At 27.2% G+C, this 27,613-nt stretch overlaps 2 protein-coding genes across 2 annotated transcripts in view; one reads left to right on the top strand and one right to left on the bottom strand.

Annotated features, from left to right (window-relative positions):
* LOC130667930 (M-phase inducer phosphatase) overlaps window positions 1-27,564 on the bottom strand; it is a 100,896-nt gene extending 73,332 nt beyond the window's left edge. Inside the window, exons 1-2 of the mRNA XM_057469869.1 lie at window positions 27,237-27,564; window positions 22,965-23,384 (exon numbers count right to left, since the gene is read on the bottom strand). Coding sequence (XP_057325852.1) covers window positions 22,965-23,130 — 166 coding nt within the window. The 5' untranslated portion in view covers window positions 23,131-23,384; window positions 27,237-27,564. The remainder of the gene's footprint in view (window positions 1-22,964; window positions 23,385-27,236) is intronic.
* LOC130667921 (uncharacterized) lies at window positions 224-5,935 on the top strand. The gene is made up of 3 exons (XM_057469856.1): window positions 224-409; window positions 2,092-2,581; window positions 2,642-5,935. The coding sequence occupies exons 1-3, from the start codon at window positions 293-295 to the stop codon at window positions 4,135-4,137; spliced, it is 2,103 nt and encodes a 700-aa protein (XP_057325839.1). The 5' UTR covers window positions 224-292; the 3' UTR covers window positions 4,138-5,935.
* Window positions 27,565-27,613: the final 49 nt, after the last annotated feature.

Here is a 27,613-nt window from a genome sequence, read left to right as displayed (position 1 = left end):
CAATTGGCTGCAATAGCAATATAATGCGCAGTTTTTAGAAACAGTGAGACCATGAACGCGAAATAGCATAAATAGTTTGAAATAAAAGCTGAAACATGTAACGCATCGATTGACAAAAGGACACGTATCCTTTCCCATTCCCACTATATTTCAATATTTAATATATTTTTATTTGTTTATTTATTTATTCTGTCGTTAGTTACAGCTAAAAAGTCAAAGAGAATAGACGCACGTATTCCGCAGATCATTTCGCAATTAAATATTTAAATTTAGTATAAAAAATATTTTAATAATGATGATGTTCTTAAAGTTTATTTTTTTATGTTTACTATTTGTGAATTTCGTCGACTGCGATGACAACGAGGAGTCTCCAGAATCAACGAGTTTGTCAGATTTTCAAAATGATGCGGTAATTAATCTATTGTTAATTATAATTTAATTTTAATTATAATTAAGAGGAAGGTTGGGCTGAGTGAAACATCATTTTCATGAAGAAAAAAAATTATTAACTATTTTTAAATGGTTAGTTACAGTTGGTAGAAAAGGGTGGGCAAGTTGATTAATCCAGTCGATGCTGGAAATTTAAAATTTTAGTAAACAAAAAAAAAATTTTTTTTCAAGTGTTTGTTTCACTAGAGAATTTCAAAAATTGGACTGAGGAAAAATGAACCCAATTGTAAAAAAAACATTTTTTTTTCTTCAAAAGAAATGTAATCATTGATTATAAGAAATAAAATTGCTTACGCGAAAAAAAAAGTAACTGATTTGAATTAAAATCTAAATAAAATTATAAGAATATTTGATTGTTAAATAATTTTTTGATTATGGTCATTAATTATTTACTATTGTGGATAATAAATTGTTTATAGGTTTTTAGTAAATTAATAATGATTTTAATTTGCAACAATCATAATTGAGATTTCAATCGTCAATTAAAAAAGCAAATACTATAGATGGGGCGGAGCGGCCCCCCTAAGCCAATTATTATTTTTTGTGGCTTTCAACCATAAGATCACTTTATTTTTGTCCTATTTCGAACAAATTTATGGACATTTTGCCAAAATTCTGAAAAAAAAAATTTTTTTTGTGGGGCAGAGCGGCCCCCCTCCAAAAAGTGATAAAAAATTTTTTTTTTTCGTTTTTTAAATTGTTTTCATCATTAAGAATGTAATTCTTTCTCTTGACAACTATTTTTGCTTTTATATTACTCGAAAAAAATTTTTTAAAGTGTAATAAATCGTTCACTCTCGATTACCTTAATTACTAATTGTTATTTAATAAAAAAAAAAATCAATTCTATAGTTTTACTTTATTTCAAAAATTTATCAACTAAAAAAAAAAATTTAATTTTTATAAATTTTTAGTGACCAAATTTGCCTCTTACATAGAGAAACGGCCGAAAAATATGAAAAAATAATTTTTTCGGAAGTTTCGGCTGGTCCATTTTGCCCCAGGTGTTATGCGTGGGGCTAGAAATGTGGAATTATACTAATTTTTTTTTAATTTGACGATAAAAATATGAAAAAATCACTTTTTCAAAATTTTGGGCTTGTCCATTTTGCCCCAAATGTCATGCGTAGGGGTAAAAATGCGCAAACATATCGGATTTATAGTAATTAGGCGAAAAAAAAAAAATTTTTTTTTTGATCAAAATTTCAGGGGGGCCGCTCTGCCCCATCCTCCCCTATATATAATAAGAATAAGATTTTTGAATGTTCAAAATTTTTGAGAGCAAAACAATGTTCATGTAAGTTGCTCATGGTTCGTTTGTACCTATACTGAAAGTACTGAGAGCGTTTCCTTCAATGAACATACGATTTCTGTACTCCACACGGAAAGAAACGTTAAGTAAATTCGCCGATGCAGCATAGTAATAATTACATTATTCTATAGTCTTTATAAGCAGGTGCGACGTCACACACACTATATAGTGATGCAATTATTACTATGCTGCATAGGAATATTTACTTGACATTTCTCTCCGTGCACCGTTAAATAAAGATCAAGCTCTCAGTGGTCTGACTATAGATTTACTAGTTAAGTGATTGATGACGAATATTTTGCATAATTGATTATTGTATTCTTAAACAGAAACAACTACTTGAGCTGTGCTTTCCTGATAAATTGAACCCTGCGGTTATAACTGTTGACTTGATTGACATCATGTTCGAAATTTCAATAAACGAAGTGGTCAACGCGTCCATTGTAACGATTGATTATGACTTCAAATCAACTATGATGAAATGGCACTATCCAAATCATCCCTCGTACATTCTATCAGCAGAGTCTGATAAAAAACTAAAAGCTCTTCTTCACGAAATAAAATCGTCGATTATTTGGAACGTCGAGTCATTGGTTTTCGTTGTTGAAGAAAACTGTGGAAAGGCAATGAAAGTACTGAGGATGGTGTGGAACATTGAAGCCCTTGGATCATTTTACGTTTGTCGAGATCAAGTCAACAAAACTACGATGGTGTATACATTTAACCCCTACACTGATAGAGCGCCGGAACCGTGGAGTAGAGTTAAGAAGAAATCGAAAGATAATCGATGGACATTGTATAGGCAGTCATTTAAAAACGGTAGGTTATGGTATTAAATTTGTGATTATTTTTTTATTAAATGTTGAATTTTTGTTACAGATTCGGAGTCGTGTCAAAGTTATCATTTTGACAAAACCAAAAATCTGGACGGTTTTCCAGTAAAAGCTCATGCACTTCGTTCATTCGGTGATGTTTCATCAAATGAATTTACACCTGAAGCACTCGATGGGCAGTTCGGAAACCCGTCCTTCGTTTTTGAAAATATATTTTCAATGTTGAATGTCACACCAGTGATGCACTACTATATGATTGATGATGTTCCACATTCTGTAAGAACTAAAAAATTATTTAATAATGATAAGTGCGATGTGTGGTTGAAATTACAACCACTCGATCTACTTTATTACGAATATCTCGATTTTATTCCGCTATACTCAGAAGAAGGCTACACGATAATAACAAACTCACGTACGGTTCCAATCCTTGAGGAAATTGTCGACAGTATGTTTAGTTATCAAACTTTGATACTCTCGATTATTATTCTAAGTAGTATTTTTATACTTATTCTAGTCAATAATAAGTTTAATTTTGTTGCAACCTTATTCGATATTTTGTTGTTGGTATTGAATATGGGGATGACGACACCCATAGAACGTTTATTCATGCGTATAACTTTTTTATCCGCATCTTTATTTATGTTGATGTTTAATCCGGCATTAGAGGGTCAACTCATGGCTTTGCTGGCAAAACCGAGTTACCGTAGGGTTGAAAATTTAGATGATTTACATTCAAATGAATATAAAGTCTTCTTCGACGATACAATCCGCGAGTATATAGCTGACACACAAATATGGTCAAGTGATTCTGATAAAGAATACTTGTATGAACAATATATACATGATTATAGTCGCTGCTACAACTACATTACGAGAGATTCTTTCGGTCCGGTACAAACCTTTAATTTTATATTTGATTCAGTCTCGTTGGCGGATCCAGTTCCGATAAATGATTCACTTTTAGTAAATGTTTCTCATCTGATTAATGATTCCCGTCCAATAAATATGTCAAGTCCGTTAAAAGTTGGATTACAGGAATATGCTTCAGTTACGAAAAAAACTTTAGCGGCTTGTATATTTCCTTATAAGTTTCGTGACTCTGCATTAGGCGACGATCTATACATATCGAAAGACTTATTATTCAAATCGTACCACGTGTTTATGAGTCGTAAACGTTGGAGTTTGAAAAACAAAATCGATAAAGCAGCAATGAATATTATTGAAACCGGTCACATTCATTACGCCGAACGTTTTGAACGATATAAAGAATTAAAAAGAAAAAAGAAATTAGCTGCTAGAATCGAATCGTATAAAAGTGGATTCGATCAATTAGAGTTCGAAGATTTTCGGATGGTTTATATTTTCAGTACATTGAGCTTAATGTGGATAATCACTGTCTTTATTTTTGAAGTATTGTTCAAAGAAATAACGGAATTATGTGACAAACGTTCACAAAAATTAGAAATGAAACGAATGAAAATACAGCGAAAATTAGCATTGATCAATAAACAAACTGCTGTTGCTAAAACACGGGTTTAATTATTCGTATTGTTGTAATATTGCGTGACTTGTATGACTAAATTTATTAATAGGGCGGGTATAAAGCACGAGGTTCCTTGCATAGTTTAGTCAAAGTTTTCTTTTCAATAAAGTATTTCGTTAATAAGATAATTAAACGTTTGTCTAACAATTTCTTAAGTTTTCGATTTTGACAACATATCGTGTTACCAAATTTCAAACCGTAAAAATTTTGCTTTAACACAAATTCATTTTGTTTTTGATAATCAAATTAAATGACAAACAGTTTTTGTTTTTTATTTCATGAATTTGTGAAGAAATATATTCTATTTTTTGCCCTTGCTGTCCTTGAACTAAGTAATTAAATATTGCGTGTCGTGTTGTTTGACTCATACATCCATTGATTGATATTGTGTGTTGTTATAAGGATTGACTTTTTAATAATATATATAAATTCGAAAATATTAATCGCTTGTTGGCACAGAATTAAAAAATTATCGTGTTCTGTATGAAATAAATTGGATGTAATTTTCATTCTGTTTATTCTCATTTGACTTATATGGCCGCCATATACTTACATATGTAATGTTCAGTAGAATGACCCAAGAAAACCAACAATTTTTTTTTTTCGAATAATGAAAATTTGTTGGTCTAACATATTTTAAGAATCTTCTCCAAAAATCAGCTCCATAAAAAATATTCACAGGGTAGCTCCAGGATTTGGAAAATTCCAAAAATGATTGAAATTCGGATTTTTGTTTTGTTAATGTTTTCTTTCTCGTGACAGCAATAGTTTATATTTGTAAAAATCATCAATACTCTGAAAATTTCAGCCCGAATTAAATATTTAAACGCCGCTTAAGAATTTTGAATGTTTCCGAATATTTTTGGACGTTTTCGAGCGACCCTTGAATATTAATATTAAGGCGTCTCGATTTTTCACCGTCAATTTATATCACAATGAATAAAAATATAACCTCAAAAGTGGAACAAATTACCCTGATTAAACAACTGGATTCGACCGAATTAAAAATTTTAATTCTGTTATATTCTGTCGAATTCTGCAAAACAGAATTCAACTGAATTGAAAATTTGAATTTGAATTCAACAGAGTAAAACCGATTTAAAAATTTCAAATTCATTTTAATTCAGTTTAATTCAGATTCAGAACCAGAAATTGGAGAATTATTTTCGAATTAATCAGAATTAAACCGAATAGAATTATTTAAATTCGTTTTAGTTTGGAAAAATTCTGATATTCCTGCCGAATTAGACATAAGTCATCTTTAAGTTAGGTACCGAATGAACAGAATTTATCTGAATTAAATAGAATTAAAAATTTAATTCTATTTAATTCGATCGAATTCAGTTGTTTAATCAGGGTAGTTATTTACATACTTTATCTCTTTTAATTCAATTGTTAGACTTTTTTGGTTATTCAAAGCTGATTTTCGGTTATACAAAAGTTATATATTCGTGGAATGATAATAATTATATAAAAATACAAAAATGAATTTAAAGTATTAGTATCTCATTAGTTGATAGTCAAAATTTTTGAGCGGCTCAAAAATCTATATTTTGATCTAAAATTCTCATCATGGTATCGATTTTACAGCCAGAAAATATTTCTTCCACGAGAAAGAAAAAATTCAGAAATCAAAAATCCCAATTTTGATCATTATTGGAAAATTCTTAAAGAATTTTGAACCAACAAATTTTCATATCAGACTCGAGAAAAAGTAGTCGGTTTTCTTGGACCACCCGAAAGATCATTAAAAAAAAATTAATGAAATTGTGTACTTATTGAAGAAATAAATAATTCAAGTCAATGTGTTATTTTTCATCATTTATAAACGCGTTACCTTTTGTTCCCGAGCTCCTTAATTACACAAGTTTATGATATGAATATATTAATTGATATGATTAAAAATAAAAAAAGGTATCCAAGTACGACAAAGAGGAAAAAGATAATCGGAGGTTAAATATAAGGAAACGCCTTCAGCTGTGATTCCTTCCTTTCTTTAGCCCTCGACCTTTTACAACTAAATTTCAACGTTTCTCGTCATCCTGTTAAGCAGCATATATAACACGCGACTATATAATAACACTGGATAGGAAGCCTTATCTGTATATATTTATATATGTATATAAAATATACACTTCCGGAATAAATGAAATTCACTCTTAACCAACGACTTTAAAGCCAAATGTACGTTGTATCACGTATATTTAATATATAATAAATATATATATATATACCGATGAACGTCTATTGTTAAAGAAAAAATTTTAAACTCGTTTCTCATTTCGTTTTCGCTTATATTTAATTTCATTTGAATTTTATTTAAAATATATTCACGATTAATTTATTCGCCATTGAATCAAACGATATGTGCATTTGCTTATTTTGGGTTATGGTTATGATAAACTTTATGAGGTGTATAAGTGTATTAGTTAGGTATGGTAACGAGAATAAGGATTGAAGGGAAGAAGGAACCAGTCTTGGATGTCTCAAAAATTTAACGACACGTGCCAACGGAAATCCCGGTATGGACTAAATATAAATTTGTTATACGCGTATGTATAAATACTAAATCAGTACAGGGTGTGTTACGTCCAGAGGTAAGGGTGTTTTTCATGTTATTTTTAGCTATTTTTATAAATACGAAGAAGAAAATAACTTTAGAAAGCTGCTAAAGTTGTTTGTTTATTTATTTGTCTCATTTACTGTGAAATTTATTTATCTCAAGAGTATTCGGATAATATATAGATTTATAAATATATGTATAGGGGAAAGTGTTTCAAAATTAGACACTACTTTTAACGAAAATTTTTTTTTTTTTGTAAATGTTTGTCTACAGTCGTTAGAAAAAAATATGGGGGGAGTTGGTCACTTCAAATAGTGCGACCATTTCAAAATTTAGGAAAAAAAAATTGTTTCGTTTTTACTATTCGTTCCCGGGTCGAAAATAAAACTTGATTTAGACTTGGTTTACCAAGTCGAAATTTGGAGCTGTTTTTCACAAGACAAACTCGACTTTTTTTTACGGAGATATGAAATATTGAGTTTTCACCTTGATTTAGACTTAACTGGCTTACTAAGTCACGATTTACGAAAAGTAAAGTGAATGACTATTGTGCTCGAAGTAAAAACGAATAAGTTCAAACTAAGATCCAAAAATACGAATAAGTTGAAACTAAGATGAATAAAATTCAAAAAGTTGAAAAAAATTTAATTTAAGTCGAAAAAGTCGAGATCTTATCGAAAAATCGTCGGCAAATCGATAACTTCAAAAGAAAATAAGGTGAAGCGAGCCTGAATCAAGTTTTATTTTTGACCCGGGTTATTTTGTAAAAAATTGTCAAAAAGTTGACAAATAAAATGAACTTTGAAAAAAAAAATTTTTTTTTTACTCAATTTTTTTATAAATTTTTAAAAGAGATATTCTATAATCATCAGCTGTAACTTTAATATTTATATTTTATTTATTTTACATAAATATTTTTAATTTTAACACAGTATTAAAATGTTTTTTTTTTTTTTTTATTTTGTATACGAGCATTATTATTACACTTCAATTTTAGTAAACACAAAAAAAAAATTTTTTTGGCCAAAATGTCAATGACCAATGTACCCCGTACTTTTTATAGAGACAATATAAACATTTAAAAAAAAAATGGTGAATCATTTTGCCTCACGCGCCCCCCAAATAAATACTCACTTTAATTATAAAAAAAAAAAATCGGACTAAAAAAATATCTCTATTTTTTTTTAAATTTTAAATTTTCTCAGCGGAAAGTTTGAAAAAAAAGAAAGAGGGAAAAAGAAAAGGGTGTTCGAGACCACAGCAAACTTCCTTTTATATTTCCTTTCCTTTTTGAAAAGGTCGTTGCACTGTCCCCTTACACATATGATCCGGATCGAATTGCTGCATAGTAACGAATTTACAGTACACCCCTATGGTATAAATAGCAAAATTAACTATCAATATATATATATATATATATATATATATATATATCTATATATAGATATAGATATCAATGATGCTATTCATTATATTTGGTACGCCCACATATTCAATTTAAATAAATTTTTCATAAATATGTATATACATATATATTTATGAATATATGCAAATAATAAAAAAAATTTTTGAATCAAAGTAAAATTATTTGATGAAAAAAAAAAAAAAAAAAAAATTGATAAGTCTCAATGATAATTTTTCAAGTCTGTTGCAAATCGCAGTGAGGTATATCATAGTGCCCTGATCAATGTATGTATTCTTGACATATGTGTAAATTCACCTCGTTGAATTTAATACAACTCATGTCGTATAGAAACCATATGAACACATATGGAGTGTAAGGGCATAACGTAAACGTAAAATGTGAATATTGCCACCTGGCACAACTCTCTATATATATATATGTATACCCGCCTATCAAATATGTGTATTCACCCCTCGTCGACTCTTGAAGTGAATATACACCAACACTAGGTTATTCATGTACACATGATTACAAGTCAACCCCCTTGGACTTGTGGCTCGTGCCATCATGTGCTTACATAAAAATTGGAATAATGACTACGGGAAAAATTATGAAAATAAAATTTTCTTTTATAGAAATATTTTTCTTCATTTTCTTAGTTGACAATTTGAAAAGTAAGCATTTTTTTTCTTAATTATTGCTGTTAATTTTTTGCCAAAATAAAGAAATTTTTAATTTTCATTGGAGTAAGAAAATTTTATTGTTTTTTTTATAAAAAAGCTTTTTTTTCCTAGAACAGTTGATTTTAGGACGAGTGAGCAGAAGACCTTTTTTTGAGGAAATTTAATTTCCCACAAAAATGTTCCTGTACAATTTTACGATATCTGTGATAATTTTTATGTAAATTGTATTGTAAAGTTTTTAAAATCAATTGAAAATGCATAATCTTTTTTAGCGAAGAAAATTTGATTGAAACGGAAAAAGTATCAAAGATATGAGAAAATTTTATATGAACAATTTTGTAGGAAATTAAATTCTCTACAAAAAATGTCTAGGTGACAATCTCTTTAAAATCAATAGTTTGAGCACCAGACAAAATTTTTCATCATTTATCTCAATTTTCAATAAAAATAATTTTCGCATGCGAATTTTCAGTAAAACGAAAAAACTATTAAAGATACGACGAAATTTTATATAAACAATTTTGTAGGAAATTAAATTCTCTACAGAAAAGATCTGATTGATAATCTCTTCAAAATCAATAGTTTGGACGTCAGATTAAATTCTCTATCATTTATCAAAAATTTCGATAAAAAAAATTTTCTACACGAATTTAGTAAAATAAAATAACGAAATTAAATAAACAAATATTGAGATGAAGATAAAATATGAAAATACATATTTCGAAATTAGATAAAAAAATCTTAATCTTCTTTTTATTTTATTGTGAAACAAGAAATATATAAAAGAAACCCAACGAAATCGAAAACAATACTTTTGAATGTAAAAGTATAGAAAATTTATATATATATAATATATAAATATATATATATAAATATATATATATATATTAAAAGTGAATGTCATCGACACGCATGAAACCGTATCGTAACGGGCACGTGCCGCCGTTACAAATAACCTCAAACCTTTTCTCCCCCACGTCCACTAAATATCGTCCATTATTTTCTATTCGTTACATATTCAAATAAATCACCATTAGAAAAAATAAATAAATTTATAACGACATAAAAATGATCAATATTTGCAATCGATCAATCACTACCCGCATTTTTATTTAAATAATCCGTAAATTTTAAATAACAATGAAAAAAAATTTTTTTTTCCAAATAACCAGAGCCGGAATCGAACGCTAGACCTTAGGGTCGAAGACTTTTGGAAAAAATTATATTATTTTCATTTCAAATTGATATTATCTTGATTTTATCTCATCGCAATGCCGTTGACCCGATAGTTAATGGATCTATTATATATATTCAGTAGTAGATAGATCTCATAAGTGGTGACTAGTGCAGCTAAAGGAGGAAAGCTAAAGGTATGTAAGTAGACTGTCAGTTGGTCGTATAGAGGTAAAGGTGAAAAGGTAGAAAAAGGTATATAAGTAATGTAAGGAAATAGAGACCATGTGTCGTCGACTCGTCGTGTTCATTAGTGAAACGAAACAGGTGAAAACTACCCCGGCGTAACGAAAAAATGCATAAGCATCAGGTTATTGCATTAACAATTGTTGTACTAGGTTTTAACGTTTATTTATTATTATTATCACTACTTTTTTTTTTTTTTAAATAAATCCTGAGAAATTAGAAAAATTTTACATGATTCGGAATCCCGGCTTTGAATAAATTTTATTTTTCGCTTTCACAAGAGAAAATATTTTGATGCCCGGTTAAATATATATGTTATATATTTGGTTTATAGAGAAAATAAGGGATAAGTTTGGGTGTATGCTAATGTGGACATAGAGAATTAATTATTTGTCGTGACGTAAAAAAATTAAGGGAAGGGGAGAGGGTGCAAAAATTTGAGTGAACGCAAATTATTTTTGTATGTAAGGAAAATAAAAATTTTACAATCGATATTTAAAAATTTTTCATTTTTGGGAAATTGGAGTTTTCATAAATTTTTTTTTGGTTGCAACGAATTTGAAAATTTATATAGAAAATTAAACAAAAAATAAATTTTATGAAAAAATGACTCGGAAAAATTTCCCGCCTTTTTTTTAAACGGCACGCTATTTAATTTTTATTTTGAAATATATCACAATAGAAAAATTTATCAGGAATATCAAAGTTAAATTTTGACATCGATCGGGATTAAATTTAAATATATCTACTATAGAATATTAAAATTAATTTATATATATCGTCATATATTTAAGATCAATAAGTTTGATAAATCACAAAATTAATGGATCAATAAATTTCTCCATTATTTAAAAATACAAAATAAAGGATTAAGAGATTTGAGTCTCCCACATTGTAACGGTTTGAAAAATTTAAAAAACTTGTTCGGGGGGTCTCATGTGGTAGTTTTTTAGTGTGTAGCACCCTCTAGTACACTCTCCTTGCCAGTGTATGGTGTAGAGTAGAAGATAATAAAATGAAAAGAAAAGAATGAATCACGTACGCGTGTCATGTATATATGCTCCGTTTATGTATATATATGTGGATGTATAACGTACTCGGGCTTGGCGGTTTTACTCCCTATGGGTCATGGACACATGGGGGTATTTGTGAATATTGTAGTTTATCACCCCTGCATGCCAAATAGCTGCTTCCAGAGAGTGGACCGAAAAAAATCACGAGCTAACGAGTTATTGTTCAAATTTTTTTTTTTTTCGACCTATCAATGTCTACTGATGATTCTGACGATTAATGTCGAGCTTGATGATCAGAACGAATTGACAATGTGGTGCAGTTTGAACAAAAATTAGTTGAGTTAAGAATTTTTAAATTACTTTTGGCGGGAAAATATTCAAATAGTAAATAATTTATTGCCTTGGATTTTCTGGCTAAACCGTTAATTTGACGGATTGTTTGCATGATACCTTTTTTATAGAAAATTTAATTTCCTACAAAAGTGTTCATGTACCATTTTACGATATCTTTGATAGTTTTATCGGAATTTGAATTTTAAAGTTAGCAAGTAAAAAAATTTTGATTTTTTGGTGTATTGCGAACGGGGAATTCAAATTTTGGAAAAAGTATCGGAGATATGAAGAAATTGTATAGAACTGAATTTGTAGGAAATTAAATTTTCTATAAAAGTCTTCATATGCTATTTTACTATATCTTTGATAGTTTTATCAGAATTTGAATTTTAAAGTTAGCAAGTAAAAAAATTTTGATTTTTTGGTGTATTGCGAACTGGAAATTCAAATTTTGGAAAAAGTATCGGAGATACGAAAAAAATGTATAGAAATGAATTTGTAAGAAATTAAATTTTCTACAAAAGTGTTCATGTACCATTTTACGATATCTTTGATAATTTTAACAGAATTTGGATTTTAAAGTTAGCAAGTGAAAAAATTTTGATTTTTTGGTGTATTGCGAACTGGGAATTCAAATTTTGGAAAAAGTATCGGAGATATGAAGAAATTGTATAGGACTGAATTTGTAGGAAATTAAATTTTCTATAAAAGTCTTCATATGCCATTTTACGATATCTTTGATAGTTTTATCAAAATTTGAATTTTAAAGTTAGCAAGTGAAAAAATTTTGATTTTTTGGTGTATTGCGAACTGGGAATTCAAATTTTGGAAAAAGTATCGGAGATATGAAGAAATTGTATGGAAATGAATTTGTAGGAAATTAAATTTTCTAAAAAAAATGTCTGATTAATGATTCCGTTAAAATTAATTGTTTAGGCAGTAAAATTTATTAATATGAAAAATCATAATAATTATAAATTAAAAATTAAAAAAAAAAAAAATATATGACAGACGACATATTTTTACAAGACAATTCCTTTAATTAATCGACATAAATGTCGTTGCAATAAAAGAAAAAATATAAAAGAAATTTATTTCTATTGTGGGTGTACATATTCTGCGGTCATATTGTTGACAAGCATTTAATACTTTTATCCCCAAACAATTCATCGGTTTAAAACGTTGGATAGTTTTATACACTGTCATTTACTTTATATTAAATATTTAGACTCATATACCGGTTGAATAAAAGTATCATTAAATTAGTACATATTTTGGCGCCACTATGCACCGTCACCATATGGTCCCATGCTCTAGTACAATATAACATTGTATGTATATAAATATATAGATCCATAAGCAACGGGTGTTTCGTGCTCATCAGGGCGCGACTATCAATGATGAGAAACGTGCTACTAATTATATTATTATTATTATTTATATACATATGTCTCTTAATATAGTAAACCCTATTAATATATACATACTTTACGTGTATTAATTATTTATATATAAGATAATATACTCTGAAAATTTATACTGAAGGTTAATTGATAAACAATTTTTTGAATTCCCGCTAAAAAATTGAAAATTTTTGAAAAACGGAAGTTATTTCTTTTTTGTTTTTACGATGAGTAAAAAGTATGCGTTTAAAATTTTTGTAGTTTGAATCTGAAAATAATTTTAAGTATTCGAATAATTTCCCAGTTTTTGGTGAGATGAATTTTCGAATTTGAATATTCGGTAGGAATTTTGAACGTGAAAATTAATCGCACAGGTAAGAAATTATAAAAAATTTTTTTTCAATAATTTAGATTTTTTTGACAATTCAAAAACTGGCGGATAATTTGAATTGTTTGAATCGAATAGACAAATTCGATGCGGTTTGATTCGAATACTATTCGCACAACTCTAATTGAAGGTATGTAAGCAATGTACCACCCCCCAAAAAAAGGATTTTTGATAATTTTCTATCAAATGATTCGTTGGTAACTCGAAAATGTTATTCGAGTAGATGGCGGGAAAAAAAGTTTTTTGAATCATAAAATTAAAAAATTGTCGACAAATAAATTATCTGGGATAATTAAAACTTTTCGTAAAATCGAATCAAGTAACGGGAGTTTAAATACTAGATTGCAGAGGGCCAGTCATTAACTATAATTAAAATTCAAGTAATTTGCTACGTTATTGCAAAAAATAATAAATAAACTTTTCTTATTACAAGTTTATAATTTTTTTTTAATTAACTTTTTACGTGACAATATTTTGCTGTAATTATTTTAGCAGTACAGTGTCAAGTTACTTGAGATTAATTGGAGTTATTAGACAAGTATGATTAGTAATTTTGAAAAACCGAGTCAAGTCTTATGGAACTTTTTTGAAAATTATATCGGCTATTTCATATTTCGTAATACAAAATTTTGGTTAATTTTTTATGGGTCTGCTTATTTTAGATTCTCAAACTATTATATTTTTTTGTCGAAAATTTATTAATAAAAGCACATGGTAGCAATTTGTGCTCGAATGATTTCGAAAAATTTTAAACTCAATTTTTTCAAAATGACGTCTATGTAAGTTGACAGGTTTATGCTTATCTACGTCCAATAATAAAGCATGTGAATTTTAAAAATATATTATAGTTTATTAGTAAATAATGCGTGCGTGCGTTTTATTTAAAAAAAAAAATACAGTCCTATAAGTTATTTACTATAAAAGCCATTCACATGCAATGACAGTGAGCTAATTATCATTAATTACACTGTAATTATTTAAATTAAAATTAAAAAAAAATATATGTATTATTTTTTTCAGAGTACACTTGAAAATTCTCTAGTTCCGATCAAATTAAATAATGGCGGGAAAACACCAAATTTAAAAAGAAAATTATTTGATTAAGTTGTAAAATATTAGAAATTATTTAAATTTTTAAAATTTTGATAATTTCGCGCCATTGTTATATTTAGTTTAAACTAAAGCTTTAAAATGTTAAATACTTGTATTAAAATTGATACGAAATATTTTGAATTTCTCATACTAAATAATTTATTTTTACTAAGATATCTGCTTATTTTAGATCCTCAAATCACTATATTTTTTTTGTCGAAAATTTATTAATAAAAGCACATGGTAGCAATTTGTGCTCAAATAATTTGAGATAAATTTTTTAAAAAATAGTTTTTAATTTTCAAACCCAATTTTTCTTAAATGTCTATATTAGCTGTCATATTATTGCTTATCTATACGGCCAAGTAAAAGATTAAAACAAAATATATGATTTAAACGGTTTACATCGAAATTACACCGGAATTTTTCTAACCGTTTTTGTAATACATAATTTCTGTTAATTTTTGCACAATTTTTTTATTTCACGACCTATAATTTCTTTTCGTTACCGATGAGAAAAAAAATATTTATTTCTTTTTAATGGTTAAATTTATGCCAAAGTAGAGTATGTATAATAATAAATAAAATAAAAAAATATATTTAGGATGAAAGAGAGCGTTCATTGCGAAAAAGGGACTGAGAGAAGACAATTTTGTCTAAAATTTGCATATCCCGTAGGGCCAGTAAGGCAGGTCGCGACAACATTTTTTTTGAGTCTGATATATACATATACATATACAGAACCCTCCAACGGTCGCAAAACGAATTGCTAATCAACTTTTTTATTTTTCATTTATTCTTAAAATTATTCTGTTATATTTAATATTTTTTATTCGAATAAAAAAATTCGATAAAAAATTTTGTAAAATTTATTTGTCTATTTAAATAAATCTATTAAATTTATTCACCTTAATAAGTCAGACAAAAGCTAACCCCACTTTTTAAAAATTAATAAAAATGAATGTTTTAATTATTGATGTCAATAAAAATTAATAAATTATTGGAAATTTTTTTAAATTCACTTCTATATTAATAGAAAAAAATTAAATAATTATTTCAGTCCAAATATTTTATCCGTAAGAAATTATCAAAAATTCGAAGTGACGACTTTTAAGATCGAACTGTATCATGTAAATTTGATAATAATTTCATGTAATTAATAAACAAATTAAAATTACAAGTACAGAATCAGCACTAATAATTATTATTAAAATTTTCAAAAATTAATGATAATTTAAAAAAATTTTTTTTTGATTAAATAGTCAAGTGTAAATAATTATTCTCATACATATATTTATGAATGTATAAGTGTGACTATAGTTTATTTATATGTTATATTTATATGTATATGTATATGTATATATGTATGTATATACATCCGTTAGGTGAAAAATTCGTTGGGCGCGTGCCGGCTGCGACTCACCCCTCGTACAGAGCACCGGCGTACTTGTACACACACACACACACACGCACACAATTCGGTCTTTGGCACGTTGGTACCGAAAGACCGGCCTTACTCATTCCAAAAGTAAAGTAGTAAAGCAACCCCCTGTCTACCAAAGAGCAGCCCGTCTGTCTACTATCACCGTTGCCCTTAAAACGTGTCGCCAATTGTACTTTTTATCGATTTACTGTATACGATACTTGATACCATAAGCAAAAGACGTTTACTTGTTAGTACGTATTATAGATATATATATACTTGTAAGGATATATAATAATTATTATTTGTAACTGATCTAAGAAAACACTCTTGTCATCTAAAAGTTCTATGCAATTCAAATTATTGATAATGTCAATCTAGTAACATGAAGTGTCAAAAAATTTTAATTTGAAAATGATTGTTTAAAAATCAGAGTTTTGTTAATTATCAGTTTAAAGATTTAAATTTTGTAAAAGTAAAAATTTATTTTTGATAAATTATATTTTTGTTATTGATAAAAATTATTTAAAATATTAATTATTGTAGTTTGGTAATAATAACAATTATATGTATATATAAATATATATTTGAATATTTTTTATTAATTATTGTTATTAATTAATGATATTATAAAATATAAATTAGTTTGTAATTTATTTAACAACGTAAAAGTATGATGAGTAATGTTGTATACAAATACGTCAATTGAGACAATAGTTATGTAGAAAAAATAATTAATATTAATTAACTGATTGATAATTATTGGATGTTTATATTTTACTGATTATTGCAACGACGAAATTTGAATAGACATGATTTATATGTATAAGGAGGACTTTTTTATTGCGATAATTTATTATTTGAATGTACGCTCGAGGTTTTTTTGTGATTTAATAATTATTATTTATTTTTCAAGTTAGATTTTGGAGATAAATGTTCATTAATAAGTTGAGATGATACTTTTGTTGACGGCGTTATTTTTTTTTAAAAACTATAAAAAATTTTAAATTGATAATTATTTCTTAAATTTTTTTAGCAGATTGCCGTTGATTAGTCAGGAGTTGCAAGTGATTATATATCTAGATTTATTATCAGCGATGTGTTTTTTATTTAACGATTTTTAAATTCCGTTAGTAATTTTGTTTTATAATTTTTAAAAAATGATCTATATTTATTTATTAATTTAATCGCCAGTAGACTTTGATGATATGTAAAAATTTTCGATAGAAATAAATCTCACGGGCACTTTAAAAATTAAATGAGAATATTTTTCACATGGTCCATAAAAAGAATGTGCGCCCGAAACGTCCGTCAGAGCAACTTGTTTCATATCCATAAACAAATTCAAAATGAGAAAGAATAAAAGTAAAGTAGTCGATTTTTTATTTAACAATAGACGATATATAGAACACTGTGTACCTACATACCCGTTTCTTTTTTATTCCCAACTCTACTTCACTTCAATAACTTAAAAGCCCCGTACTGGAATATATTTTGACCAGTTTGTCTTTTGGGGGTGCTTGTGAGACTCTTCAGGACCAGGATGATTTTATGTTAAGTGACCACACCCCAATATATACATATATATATACACTCTCAACTATTCTATATACTATTATATACCTAACGTTTGAAAAATATATTTCCATAAAATATTTGCAAACCAAAACTAGCATTCTATATATTTTTTTTTTTTTACTTCAGTTAAAAAAAACGACTTATTGTTCAAAAAAATTACTCCATAATTAATTCGAATTTATTATAATCAATTAATTTAATAATCATCAGAGCAAAATATATATAATATATAAATATATATTGTGCGCCTTATGTCAAAGAATGTATTAAATAATCATTAAAAAAATTTTTTTTTTTTTTAAAGATATGATAGAAATGATAATAAATATACTAGATAATAGATAAGTCAACGCCCTTAGTTTTTTTATACCAACAGGTGAATAAACGACACCATAAGGTGTATTTTCATTTTATATATATATGACTGCGTATTATATATACAAGATTGTGGCACGCGTTCCATTTTTCCGTTAGACCTATGAGTTCATTCAGCCAAGCGAAACTCTTTTTCTTTTTTTTTTTTCACTCATTTTTTCATATATCAGGTATTCCATTTTTTAATTTTTGTAATGAGGGCATATGTATTTTTTTAATCGATTCTTCAAAGAAATTTTAAAAAAATATATAAGCGATTAATATGAAATTTTGCGGTAAAAATGAAATTAATTTTTTCAAAGCCGGCATTCGTAATTTTGACAGAATTTTTTTTTTTTTTTGTAGATTGGAATTAATTTGAAATAAAATAAAATTTATAATTACTAATATATGAGATAATTATATAAATAAACGGATTGATTTTTTAATCGTTTTAAATTATTGTATAATCGATTATTTAAGTGCGAGTATTTAAAAAACGTCGCTTTTGTAAAGTTTAAATACCCGGACCTTTAAATCGGCAAACGATTGGGGCAGTTAGGTATATGTATTTATGTATGAGACCCAAAAAGAAAGAGAAAGAGAGAGGGATGATATGTAAAGGGAGCAAAAATAGTGACAAAAGGTTGACGAGAAAAGAATATAGAGGATTACCCCTTTGAGACTAAGATGAATAAAGGTTTTGTTATATTTTTTTATTTGGAGTAAAATTGTCAAGACTCAAGACTGAAAAATTTTTTACGATAATTTTTAAATTACTGGTTAGTCCTATGAGAAAAATAAGAGATGATTTTAATAATTTTTTTAAATAAATTAATTATTTCATTTTCTCACGCACTCATGTTGGGTACTGGCACTTATATATTAGTTGTATCTAAAATAAATGTTTAACTATTTTCTGACCGTTTATATATCCAGTAAAAAATTTAACAAGACCTAGATCACTAGAAATGTATTTGACTAGATCTAGATGGAGAAAAAGTGGAAACGGCCGAACAAGTTACTCAGTGTCTTGAGATTCGTCTCTCGATAAATCGACGTTGAGAGCTCAAAAACAAAAAGATTAAAGGCTGGGACTTTTGAATTTGTAGAAATAACCAAGGTCGTTAGACACCAAATTTATTTTGGGAACGAAATCTTAGACTCTGCTTGATACTGTCTGGAGAAAGGAAATTCTCATTTCCTTTGTCGAATTTTTAAAAGTTTTAAATCACGAGGTGGTACTTTATGAGGCGGACTAGTAGTATAGCGAAAAAACTTTTTTAACAAAACGATTTCTCTTAATTTGACACACCGGAGAAAAAACAATGTCGAGGTCCTTATGCTGACTAAGAGAACACGTGGTCATACATTTTTGAGAATGACCGCGTTGAGAATCTTAAATACTCCCATTTATTAATTATTACAATAATAATAAATTTACAAACAATATAGAAGGCGTAGAATGGGGACGTTTAAGGAATAATGAAAATTTTTACGCAGAGAAAATTGAATGAAACAAAATTTACCAAAATTCGATAACTATAAAACAAGTCAATGAGATTTAAATCGTCCACAGTAATATCGCTAATCATAAAAAAAAGTACATTGTAACAACAAATTTTACATGGTGCAGTAAAATAAATTACGCAGTTCAAAAAATAATTCCACCGAATATTTAAACGCATTCCCGGGAAAAAATAATTTCGATCTACAGAGATTCAGTTTTTTTCATTATTTCAATCCATGTAGATCTATGATCTACTTAAATCAAAGCTAAAAAAAATGGCAAACTATCAATTTGTGAAAATTCAAAATTTTGATTTTGAAATAAATTTCAGGATCTTGAAAAAAACATTAAGATCTAAGTTCTATATGAATTTTATCAAATCGTAATAGATTTAGTGACATCAAGTTGATGTAAAATTTAAAAAATTTGATTTCAATTGATCTAATCACATCTCGTAAAATCTTAATTATTTTTTCCGGGATCATCAAACTTTCACAACTAAATTTAAATTTAAAAAAAAAAATTCTGCGTTTACGTCACAAGTCAACTGTGTCCATTAACCTTTGGCTACCTTCGCATATATTTAACTCCACATTCTTATCTTCATATTCCCCAATAACAAAAAATCTATTTCCTTACAAAATTCTGCCCTTGAAAAACTAAAACCGTTCGATTGTCAATTTATAAAAAATGAATAAAAGTAAAATATCAACAGCTGATTGTAACGGTCTCAGTATTAAAAAAAAAATCGGGGGTAGGTCAGTGCCCCAAAAGGGCACAGATTTTTGCGTGTACTTAACAGATACACGCCCCTACAGATGTTGGCACGAGACCTTTTTTTCATTTTTATTTATTTCTTTTCAACACATACATATATAAATATAACGATCAGTACCTCAAATATAAATACTTGCGAAATATTAAGTTTGTGTAAGTTTTTACTGTCAAAAAGGGGCTTCAAATCTTTCTCTTTCTATCTCATTCCCTCTCTCTTACATCCATTCATAATGAAAGGCAGGTGAGCACCTGGTCCATCTTAACCAGCACGAGCTACTTGCCTCTAAGTTAGGTAAAGAATCCCAAAAGGTTCTCAATTATCCTTTTCAGTCCTTCAGTCCTTACATCACAATACATTCATAAATTTATTATGCACAGTAACATTGAACATAACAAATTTATCTATATGTTAAATGTAAATTAACCAAAATAATAAAGTAAGTGTAAATTCGTCAACTGCTTTGTCTAAGCCCTTAAACAACCGACCCTAAATATCAAGGACCCAAAAGTTTTGTAAATTCAAAAAATTATTTACTGGCCATTAGAAAATTTGAGAATTTGAAATTAATTTCTGACAGTTAAATTCTTTAAAAATATTATTATTTTTTTTTAATTATTATTCAGCTGAGCAATTAGTTGATTGGGTGTTTAAGTTTTTAATTATGGATTTGATTCAATGATTAATGGAGAAGTTTTTTCTTTTTTTTTTTTTTTAGAAAAATATGAATGGAGATGAATAATAACGGAAATGAGAATCACTGAAAATATTAAGAAGGCAGACGTTTGAGAACCGAGGTCTCAAGGACGGGGAATCCCCTTACTAAATCTACCTTAACTTTAACATAACTTTCGTTACGGTTATACTCTATTTAGTTTAACTGCCGATTTAAATGGAGATAAAAATTTAAAAAAAAAAAGTGTTTACTGAAATTTAGATGTGGAAAATTTTTTTTGCGGTTTTTTTGAATTATAATATGGTTGTAGATAAGCCGAAACGTGTAAACTCACAAAAAAGGATTTTTTGTACATGGAGAAATTATTCTTGTTTGAAATTCTATGGTGGCATAGTAAAACCGGACCATGCTGGTCAACTGACAGAAATTTAAATAAACACATACAAAAATTAGTACGGCCATAGTAAAATTTACGGTAATTTGAGATACGATCGTTGTAAATTTTACTATGGCCATAGTCATTTTTGCAATGTTTATTTCGATTTCCATCAGATGACCAACATGGCCGGTTTTATTATGAAACCATAGAATTTCAAACAAGAATAATTTCACCGTGTACCCAATGCTCCATAGTAAATCAGAAATTTTCCTTGAGTGGTTTGGAGTTAAAAAATAGTAGTTTATATATCAAGTGCACGATTTCGATTGTATGAGACACGAATTGTAACGATTGACTATCGAGTTGGGGGTGAGTGCCTACAAACGGTGGGTAAGAAAGGGCTCTTACAAAAAAATGTGACTAAAAGTTTTGTCACAGGATTACACAATGAATTACTTCGATATTTTCTGCGCGCAAGCTGTCCCTGGTGGGAATTTTTCGGAATTTTCTCTGAAAAACTCAGTTCTAAAGTTCTAAAGATTTTTTCAAAGTTCTAAAGACTTTTTCAGAGGAAATCCGAAAAATTTCCACCAGGGATAGTGCACGCAACTAAAAAATATTTTTTGCACGGCTGATAACGTCACAATTTGTGCGATCAGGAATCTTTATTTCCCTGCTGCTACACAGAAAAAAAAGTTATCTTGAGTCAAGAGAATATTTTTTCTGCCCTCCGGCCGGAAAGTGGCAACTTTCGGGCCGCTGCCCCAAACGAAGTTGCGACTTTCCGGCTTCGTCGAGCAGAAAAATAGTATACGCACCTTGGCCAGTAAAAAAGAAAGCCTCAGACCACATGTTTGTCAGCCTCGGCTTCGCCTCGGCCAACAATTACATGTGCTCTGAGACTTTTCTTATTTTACTGGCCTAGGTATGTAATATACTATTGAAGACAAACGTTTTCGGGAACCAAGTCAAGATTTTCTTGAGCCAAGAGAATTTGTCTTAGTTAAAAAAAATGCGTCTTAGTCGAAGAAGGTTTCTACTTTATCTGAGAAAATTTAGGTCTCCAAAAAATTTTCTTGAATCAAGAATATTTACCTTCAGTCAAGAATTTTTTTTTTCTGTGTATATCTAATAATTTTAGCTGCCAACTATAGGCGCTAAATAGCGCACATTTAGAGTACGTTACAAAAAAATTTTTTAAATCATAAAATTAAAAACTTGTCGACAAATACATTATCTGGGATAAAACTTTTTGTAAAATCAAGTCAAGTAACGGGAGTTTAAATACTAGATTGCAGAGGGCCAGTCATTAACTATAATTAAAATTCAAGTAATTTGCTACGTTATTGCAACAAATAATAAATAAACTTTTCTTATTACAAGTTTATAATTTTTTTTTAATTAACTTTTTACGTGACAATATTTTGCTGTAATTATTTTAGCAGTTCAGTGTCAAGTTACTTGAGATTAATTGGATTTAATAGACAAGTATGATTAGTAATTTTGAAAAACCGAGTCAAGTCTTATGAAACTTTTTTGAAAATTAGATCGGCTATTTTATATTTCGTGATACAAAATTTTGGTTCATTTTTTATGGGTCTGCTTATTTTAGATCCTCAAACTATTATATTTTTTTGTCGAAAATTCATTAATAAAAGCACATGGAAGTAATTTGTGCTCAAATAATTTCGCGATAAATTTTCCAAAAAATAATTTTCAATTTTTAAAGCAAATTTTCTCAAAATTGCGTTCAAATGGAAAAAATTTTTATAATTTGTTATTATAAAAAATTCATTATATATAATAATTATAATTAAAATTTTACTCACCTCTTCTGCGTTTTGGAGTATCACTTTTCAATGACGACTTTTCAAAATCATGAACAATTTGAGTTACTGGCGATAATAATTTAATTGGCGAATTATTACCATCTTCATTGTCAGCTTCAATTATCTTCCCCAGTACTTTAAGTTCGTGCACTTTTAATTTACTCATTATTTTTTATTTAAAAATTAACTTGTTAACAACTCACTCATTCACTACCGGCTCTAATTTATTTTTATTTTACTTTTTATTATTTTTTTTTTTAATTCTCGTAGACGTATCGCGTTACGTTTTAAAGTCCAACGACAACTAAACTGACCGTTTTAATTTTAAAATATTAATACTTTGACTACTAAGCCCGGTTAAAAATTCGATAAAATTAAATATACTGATGTTTTTTTTTCTATTTTTTTATTTTATCAAATCTGAAAAGAAAAAGAAAAAAAATTTTATTTAATTAATATCTATATAGATTTATTATTGCGTAATGAAAATAAAAATAAATAGAAAATTTAATCAGCTGACTGACTACGTAGTGAATTTAAAAAGAATTTTATTGATATATAATATTACACTAGTGGGAAGTTATGAGATAAGAATAATAAATATAAAACGGTTCCATTCATATCAAAAATGATATATATATATATATTAGGAATGTGCAAATAGTTTGAACTTAGGAATTATTCGTGTCGAATCGAATGATTTAAATTTTCAAATTATTTTTAAATTTTTAAATAATTCAAAACTTAACAAATTATTCGAAAGTTTTTGAATCATCTGTAAGTTTTCAAATCGCTCTTGAACGACACAATTGTGATATTTTTTCCAACACGTAATTCAAATTTTCGTCAAAAATTAATAAGAAAATAGAACTCAGATACGAATCTACGAGATAATTACTTTTGGATACTCGGCACTGTCAAAAAAGATAAATACTTGAATTAAGAATTTTATAGTAGAAAACTTTTTTTTTTAGTGTTTGATCCGAATTTTTATATTTATTTCCAACTTTGAGTATAAACTTTTTAATCCACTTTTGGTAAATAAATAAACTATGAAAATATATTTAACAATAATTCAAATTTTTTGAATTATTTCATTCGATACAAATAATTTGTAAATTAAAATTAGTCTCATTATTCTCATATTCCTGATATATAAATATATACTCCATTTTAAAAATTTTTCAATATTTTACCCAAAATTACAAATTTTCAAAATATCGTCCCTAATTCTAATTTAAAAAAAATATATACATATAAATATATAAAAAAAAAGAATTTCTTGGTGCAAAAAATTTTTACTCGCTCCAAAAAAACTTTTCCTTCCCCCGAGCTTTTTTTTTCACTATGAATCAAAATAAAAAAATTTTTGAGCAGAAAAGAATTTCTCGTCTTAAAAAAATTTCTGTTTTCAATTCATAATGCAAAATATTTCTTGCGCCAAAAAATCATTTTTTCTCTCAATATATATTTTTGGCACGTGCCTTATTTTATAAGAACATTATGACTGTAATTATATATCTATATATACATGTAATTATATGTAAACATTTAATTAAAATAAATATCTAGTTAAATACAAACACGTGTACACTAAATACTTAGAATACTGTGTTAAATAAATAAAATAAATAGAAAAATATTTGAATACCACATTTCTAAAATACTTTTACTGATATACACATATATGTAATATGTAACATGTAACATGTAACATGTATATATAACTGTGTAAATTTATGTTGAGATATCTTATTATGAATTGTATCACTTGACAGTTGGTCACTAATACTATATAATTTTAAAGTATGTGAGGTTAATAGGACGATAAAATAAAACATGTGGCTGGATATATATGGATATATATATACAGATATATGTGTGGCGGGATATATATGTGCGAAAGTTAACTAGAAAAAGAGAATAAACTGGGGATTGAGTGATTGAGTGAGAAAGTGATAATAAATATGAGAGTTTAACAGACCATGAGGTCGAAAGTGAATCAGACAACGACCGTTGACAAACAATTTCCTGTCAATTTTATAATCTTTTAAATTATTTCAATTTTATATTTTTATTATTATGTAATTTATCAATGTAAATATTTATAAATAATTTGTATTGATAATTAATAATTATTATTTTATTTATGTAATAATTAATTTACTGATAGCCGGATAATTTACGTGGGGAAAAAAATAAATAAATAATTTTAAATTTTTATGGCGGAGTAAAATATTTGAAAAATTTATTAGTCAGTTTCAAATATTTTTATTTTTATTTATAGATGGCCACCAGAAATTTGTACTCCAATTTTTGGTTTTGTGAATTTTTTTAAATGTATGACAGAAAAAAAATTATTTTTACAAAAAAAATTTATTGTTGAAACAAGAAATGAATTTTTGGAAAATATCAACAGTCATGCAGAGCCCAAAAGACCTCAGGGAATTTTAAACTCAAAATATCTCGATAGATATGAAAATTTTGAAAAAAGTGTAAGATACCTTTTTTGATGAGAATTTAAAGAGCTTCAAAAAAAGTATCTTGCAATTTTTTGAAAAACTCAATATTTATAGAGATATTCGCAAAAAACCAATCACTCAGAGAATTTTTGAATCCGAAGTTCTGAATCTATTTTCTATAATTTTAAACTCAAAATATCTCAATATATATTAAGTTTTTCAAAAAATTATAATAAAGATTTTTTGTAGAGAATTTAAAGAGCCTCAAAAAAGGTCCTGAGCATATTTTCAGATAACTCAATATTTATAAAGATATTTGCAAAAAACTGATCATACCCACAGAATTTCAAATTCAAAATCCTATAACTAAACCTTCGAACTTAAAACTCAAAATATCTCTCTAGCTTTTCAGTTTTTAAAAAAATTACACGATACCTTTTTTGTAAAGAATTTAAAGCCCTACAAAAAAGGACTCATGCAATTTTTTGAATAACTCAATATCTTCATAGATATTTTCGAAAAACCACAATTTTGAAAATTACGATAGAGAATTTTGAACTTTACTTAAATTTAAAAAATTTTTTTAAAAAAATTATATTTTAATATCCTATAAGACTAATTCAAAAAAATTTGCAGGTAACATAAACCATGAGATTAATACCCACGTCTTAAATTTCCAACCGTCTTATGGATATTTAACACGATCAATTTATCCATCACTCTCAATAATTTCCCTTCTATTCCTCTCATAATCTTAACCTACCGTACCTACATCCTGATATTCATTACCTACACAGTTAAAACCCTTTTTAACCATCACCACAACTTTCCCGCCTTTTTTCCAGCTCATTCAGCTTTAGCTTCATCTCATTCCGTCTCAATCTCATGATCGAATTCCCATCAAAAATTTTTATCTCAACAATAAGTAACCAAATTTAATATTTTATTAATATTCGAAATATTTTACCCATAATTTTTTAATTTTCAAAATTATTTTAAGCAAATAAAATATTTTTTAAAAATATCAATAAGATTTTCCATCTGAATAAAAGTTTACAAAATTTCCAACTTAAATTTTAAATTCAAAAATTTTATAAAAAAAAAATTTTCAAAATTCAGACCAAAAGAACATTTTCAAAAAATTTATTTAAAAAAAAAAAAAAACCAAAAAAATGATACTAAGTAACAGACATCTCATTACTTTTATATTTTTACAAACAATTTGATTGTTATTTTCAAAAAAAAATTTTTTGAAAATAACCAGAAAGATTTTCAAATTCTTTGCATAAATTTTCAAAATTTTTTTCATGAATAATTAACTTGTCTACAAAAGAAAACACAAACAAATTTTTTTGAATGTCTTATGCCTTCAGTATAAAAAAAAACAAACAAAATTTTAGGTTGTCTCATACTTTAACTATCAATATAATTATTATATACCGTCATATATTTATTTACATACCTAACCAGGTGTATATAATACCTTTACCTTGAAATATTATATGAAACTAAAAATATATAAAACTTAATCCTCTACTGAACCATCAAGTACTAGGATCAAATTAACATTTCATATATTATTTTACATATATGACAGTTGTTATACGTTAGAAAATTATCATCATTATATATATATAAATATATAAATATATAAGACCACACACTAATTATTTTAATTTAAATTAAAATAAATAAATTAAAAAAAAAAAAATTCAGACAAAAATCCTAAAATTCTTTGGTCGTCTTCTAATATAATAATAATAATTATTATTTTTACTAATTAATTATATAATTAATTAAATAAACTTACCTCAGTTATGTAGAAGATGCGAAGATTAAATAAAATAAATAATAAGTAAAAGTAAAATAAAAAAGAAATGGAAACAAAAAAACGTCTGATTGATATTAAGAATTAAATGGGCGGTTTTTAAACTGATGACCCGTGTGGTGATAAAAATATTTTACTAAATTATCATTTGTATGATAGGTTATTTTTAATTATTTTATTTATCCTGTAGATTGTTTATTTATTTATTAATATCACCGAGTGATTTTATTAATTAAATACTTTATGATTAATTAGTTATAGATTTAATAACAAACTATGAGATTTTTAATGGTTGATTGACGAGTTTTGCGGTTGAGATGCAACACTTGAATGATTGTTTTTATTGTTGCTGCTTGTTG

The sequence above is a fragment of the Microplitis mediator genome, chromosome 1 (genome assembly GCF_029852145.1).
Source record: "Microplitis mediator isolate UGA2020A chromosome 1, iyMicMedi2.1, whole genome shotgun sequence".
In the NCBI taxonomy this organism is placed as follows: domain Eukaryota; kingdom Metazoa; phylum Arthropoda; class Insecta; order Hymenoptera; family Braconidae; genus Microplitis; species Microplitis mediator.
The sequence above is the reverse complement of the archived record's forward strand: the minus strand, read 5'-3'. Positions and strand labels throughout refer to the sequence as shown.